This window comes from Polyodon spathula, unplaced genomic scaffold (genome assembly GCF_017654505.1).
Source record: "Polyodon spathula isolate WHYD16114869_AA unplaced genomic scaffold, ASM1765450v1 scaffolds_3813, whole genome shotgun sequence".
NCBI classification, from domain to species: domain Eukaryota; kingdom Metazoa; phylum Chordata; class Actinopteri; order Acipenseriformes; family Polyodontidae; genus Polyodon; species Polyodon spathula.
Window position 1 is genome coordinate 1 of NW_024475271.1, and position 6,000 is coordinate 6,000.

At 32.8% G+C, this 6,000-nt stretch overlaps 1 protein-coding gene across 1 annotated transcript; it reads right to left on the bottom strand.

The window, feature by feature from the left end:
- Positions 1-6: 6 nt before the first annotated feature.
- On the bottom strand, positions 7-5,793 carry LOC121312287 (desmoglein-2-like; the record flags this gene model as incomplete). The annotated part of the gene is made up of 9 exons (XM_041244208.1): positions 7-138; positions 514-656; positions 1,106-1,383; positions 1,821-2,006; positions 2,395-2,529; positions 4,464-4,624; positions 5,006-5,150; positions 5,244-5,393; positions 5,704-5,793. Coding segments are annotated over 9 exons (1,420 nt in total), but the record flags the coding sequence as incomplete, so codon positions are not given.
- Positions 5,794-6,000: the final 207 nt, after the last annotated feature.

Sequence of the window (6,000 nt, forward strand, 5' to 3'; positions counted from 1 at the left end):
CTTCATCTACAGCTGTGACTACCACCGATTTCTCATTAGAACACATGTCTGTAGAGGTACTTGTAAGAACTGGACAGTGATCATTGAAGTCTTCTACCTGGATTGCAATAGTACCAGTAGCAGTTTTTGCAGGTAAATCTGTGGACGAGAATATTGTTAGATCAGGTCAGAATATGAGTTAAGAAGCCCCATTTACACTCCCCTTTTTACATAATTGTGAGTGCTCCGCAACACTTACAATGGTGTAAAAAGGTGAGAACAACTCACAACTTAGTGACAGAAGCAGGTGAATGTGGATGATTTCAGGAAGGGATACAGGGCAACTCCCAAGAAAATGATAATTTTTTTTATAAATCAATAAATGCAAGACATTAGCAGCGCTCTATGTTTTGGTTAACACTTTTGTTTTATATTAATATAACCCTGCAAGTATGAGATCAGTGCCATTAGTAACAGCTTTGTCACAAAACAGTTATTGAATTATATCCACAACGAGGCTGCTTAAATGCTTACCATCTGTAATGGCCAATATTTCTGCAGTATATGTGCCATTAACCAAAAATTTTGATTCACGGTCTGGTACTTTTGCAAGTTTAATATCTCCAGTCTTCAGATCAATTATCAGCCAATTATGAGGATCATATTTCTTTACATACCTGTATAAAGATAATAAAATCACAAAATCCATTTTTTTTTTTTGGTTTAGTACAGAAGTAACTTAAATAAACTACCTGCATATTTGCAACGTGAATGTATCTTCTCTCCATCTATTGGCTGTGCAATTACATTTGGTTACATAAAAACTATAAATTATGAGTACAATCATCCACTGCCTGCATAGATTCTGACTAGTTACTATTAGTGGCACCATCTTGTTCTAATCAATCTGATTCTCAGAATCGGACAGTACTGGACAAATGTATTAACCACAGACTGGAAGATATACTGCAATACCCACTCAACTAAATTAATATCAGGCTGTTTGGTATATCTATACAGTACAAAACCAATACATTGTTAAATAAAAGACTTCATATAAATCACCCCAAAACAAAATTTGAAAAAAAAAACAAAAACAACAAAAAAAACAACAACATTTACTTACTTGACTTTTTCAGCAATTTTTCCAGTGTCTGCATCAATGGCTGGATACTTTGCAATTACTTTTGTAAGATCAACTTTTGACGTCGCCTCAGAAATGTAAATTGCCTTTACCTTTGGGGTAAACTTAAGACCTTCAGGCTCATTTTTCACTTTGATTTTAACTTCAAAATATTTTAGAATTGAAGAAAATGATGAGGATCCCTTTGAAATATGGAAAGCTGCTTTGTTTCTGACAACACCAGTGAGGATAATGCTCTGTAATTCTTCATAGTCAACTTCCTTGAAAGTAGAAAAACAAACATTTCAGGATATCACCACTTGTGGTCATCATCATGCGATGGCAGATTAGTGTAAATGAGTGATTAGCACTGACAGTTAAAACACTAACATCCAACAACTAAAAATATTTTAGATTATTTATTTATTTATTTGGCAGACACCTTTATCCAAGGCGACTTACAGGTGTTACAGGGCAGTACAGGGTTACAATGTAAGCTTAATATTTAAATACAGTGTAGTTTACATTAAGTGAAAATAATATTTCTAAAATACAATATGAACTAGATGTTATTTAATGTTGCATACATTATTGTATTATAGCATCACATTTCAATTTCATTAACCATAGAAAGGATAATCAGAATCATTATATTAAGACCAGAGGCTTTTAACTTTGATATTCAACACAAAGCTAATTACTTGGTGTAGAACTTTACCTTTTGTAGAATCAAAATCCCTTCATTAGTCTTTACATCAGTCTCAATCCTGAAGTAACCCCCTTCATTGCCCGATTCAATTTCGAATTCAGCAAGCCAGTTCTCTGAAAATTCTTCATCTGCATCAAGGGCTTTCATTCTCATTACTTCCACGCCTTTTGTATTTTCAACAACACTACCTTCATACTAAAATAATAAATCAGTCATTATTTATTCAACGTGTATATACAGTAGTGTAGACTATAACAGGGTACAGACACATTCATTCCAAAAGTACCACTGTGTAATGACATTGAAAACTCACCCAGTCCTCTGCTTTATTAATATCATTGTGTTGCTAAAATGATCAGGTGCCAAAATTTTTGCCCTAATAAATCTGATTATGGTTTATTCCTCAATGAATGCATGAATACTTAATATTAGCTAATCAGTTATAGACTGGTCAGTTGACAGCATTTGAAGTTTTGAGAACAACTTATTCAATGCATAAACAACTATTAATTGGCATTAACTTTATATCTCTGTGTGAAATGATAACCAACAAAAAGGAAGGAAAAAACATAACGTGACTTACAGGCTCAAACTCCAGTGCTGGAGCATTGTCATTGACATCTTTAATTTTAATGTCAAGTTGTACTGTGGTAGCCAAACCACCCAATTCTCCATCCAAATCTTTGGCTTGTACCGTAAGAGTATACTTTGACTGTGTCTGCAAATCAACAGAGAAAGATAAAAATACACATATACATACTGTCTCAATGAAATATTATCCAGGTATCCATCTTAGTTAAAATCATAAAGCAATGATGAGAAAATCAGAAGATTTATCTTGAATCAGGTGAGCACAATTTTAAACCATCATCTACAAAATGCATTAATACTTTGTAACATTGTACTGAATAATAACACTGTGTAACACAATTTTTGTTCCTGGGTAGTAAGTGTTATTTCCTAATTGCTTATGCTCAAAAGTATAGAAAATGGCTATTATTCCCCACAAACTTTGCTTTTGTGACCAGGACAGTGATATTTCAAAATATCACTATTTCTAATGGGAAAATGGGCAAATGTGTGTCTTTTTGTTCACATAAAGTCAGAAAAAAACAACATATGAATCCAAATTAACATGTATTTATACTAAAGTAATACAAAAATGACTACAAAAGATTTAGAAGTGAGTAGTTTTTCGAGATTTACGATTATACTGTAAATAGCCCCTTATTTACGTTCCATCTCACTGTGTTTTTGTTGTTGTTATGTTGTCCGGATGAAAAAAATAACCCTCCCCGTTGAAAAAAAAACAGACTCATACTCTTTAACTAAGGTTTGTCGGCTATTATTTTGTAAAGAGTATAAATGGCTTAACATTACTATTAACCTTAATGTTACAAATAACTGCTTTCCAGTAATGGTTAGTTTAGCCTAGAAATGCTGCTCATTAAACTTATTTTCTTTATTCTATTTAATTTCAGCATGAGACAGGAGTTTAATACATATATAAACAAAATATTAATTTGTACAGGAACATTGATAATGTTAAAAAAAAAAAAAACATTTTTAATTTTAAAAATAAAAAAAGATGTTTTGGATTTTAGGCCTCTTATGGAGTTATATGAAACTTTAGTAGCACAACATCCTGGACAGAGCACATTAAAAGAAGGCAGATAGGTAAGCGGTGCATATTTTCCAAAAATAAATTTAAAAATGATAATACTGTCAAGGCACCTTGAATTTATTTGCCACAATAAAATGTGCCTGGTGGATTTCATCTGTGAAAGGAATTTTATCTTAAGTGTGATTCAATTGATCTTAACTGAAATAAGACAGTTCTTTTGTTCTGGGTTTTTTTTTTTAAACTCAAAACCGTGTTTAAGTCTTGTTTACAAGGACGACACCAGTATATCATAACTGAATGGCTGTATTTCAAATAACATAAATCAAAATAAAAGAAAAAACAAGAGAATATTTCTGCACTAACATCTGCTGAAAGAGTATTTAGTGGAGCTACACTTGCTGCATGCTCTCTCTGTGCTAGTCTTACCCCAGAAAATTTAGATTTGATTTTTTTATTACACTTCAACTCTCACCTTCTGAGACTTTTATTTTGAACTTTTATGTTTTTAGTTCTGTACCAAAAAGAATGCTAAACGTCTGATATGTTATTCACATAACGTGTTGCTTTTTTGTTCTTTTGGTGGGTTTGCATTTGATTTTAAAATTTGCAATGATTTAATTAATTTGTTACTAGAATTTCTGCCAAACATCTACAGATAAGTAAACATTTAAAATAACACTTTTTATTGATTTAAATGTAAGGTTTTCACATTTTTTTGCAAAGGAACCCAATTACATAAAGAGCAAAAATCTGTTGAGGACCAGCACAGCCAATCACTTCCCCTCAACCAAGCCTAGCAGGCAGCAAGTCCCAAATCGAGCGTCTGTTTGTAAACAGTAATTTAATCACACAAATCTAGTCCAAATAAACACACAATAAGCCTATTTCCACATAGAAAATGACATCAACAATAATTCCCCATTGTGCAGGGCAATCGCCCTGCCACAGGACCAATAATTTGACAACAATCTTTGGCCATTGATTGGGAATCCTTTTTAGTTGAGACCGAAGCTCTACAAAACACTTACCTCTCTGTCAAGGGTAGACTCCGCTACCATAATTCTGCCCGTGTTCCTTTCAACATAAAACATGTCTGCAGGGCTCTGTTCAAGTATTTCGTAAGCAATGAGTGAATTTCTTGAGTTTGGCTCATCCGCGTCAGTTGCATTTATTTGCATTACAAAAGTATCTAACAAAGAGACAGATGAGACATGACCATTAGTAATTGCTTTACACGAGCACTGTTTGAGAAACACCAAGCCATAAAAAAAAAAAAAAAAAAAAAAAAAAAATTGTAAATAGAAATGTCTCACACATTTAATAAATCAATCTCACAAACGAAACCACCATAACCAAACCTCATTTAAAAGGGTTAAATGGTATGCTTGTAAAGCGCTATAAATACAATGGCTTGTATTTTCCACTTTCCCTTTATGTTTGGTTGAAAGTGCCTCTACATTTTAGTTATATATTCCAGTTTAAGGGGCATGCAATGTGAAAAGTTATTTAAAGAGTTAAAGGTAAATTAGTCACATTATGTTGTATTCTCTTGGTATGTGCATATACTTGCCTCTCTCACTCAGTTCATAAACGCTCCCAGAAAAAAAATTCTGTGTGAACTTGGGACTGTTATCATTAACATCTTCAATTTTAACCAGCAGGTCAATATCATTTTCCACTTGTTTTCCTGCAGCGTTATAAGCACGTCCTTTCAGCTGAAACAATATCAATATCAAATTCAGAAAATATAATTCACAAATATGGAGAATTCAGATGGACCATATTTATGAATGCTGAAACATACATACTTTGTAGATGTCCTTTTCTTCTCTGTCAACCATTGATGTGATGCTAACCTCACCATTGTCTGGATTAATAATAAATAAGTGATAAGGTTTCTGATCAGCTCCTTCACCAACAATTTCGTATTTAACTACATCTTTTACATCAGATCGAATCTGAAAATGAAAGCAAAACACTACTGAGTATCATCACTGTGGTTAAAAAATGGATATTTTGTTGTATTAAAACCTTAACAAAAAGCTCAGTGAAATACAAAAATGCTATAAAAATACTTTAGTCTCCTGCTACTGCTATGGCTGATAATGAACTAACAAAAAGTTAAAACCAGTAACGGTGTCTTTCAACTTTGAACATGCCTTTCGTTATAAGAAATGTATATATTCTCCTGTCAGGCTTGTCGACCACAGAACCAGAAAATACATAAAGCATACATTCCAATAAATTACAAAATAAAAAGGATCATACCTTGGCAATTGGATTTTTGGTATGCTCTTCATTTTCTCTAACTTTAACTGGTGGAATAATCCATTCTGCTTTCACATGACTTTCCACAACCTGGAAACACAAAAATAAAAAGCTAAACCAATCAGTTTTCTTTGTATACATCAATATGGAATAAAACCTGTGCACACACAGAAGATGATCCTTCTAATCTTGCCCCTTGTGTTCTGAACATGCTTTTTAAAGTGTATTTAACTTAAATTTGCGATTTTACAAAAGCCTGACTTAACTTCCATCCATGGTTGAGACAGATTAACATCA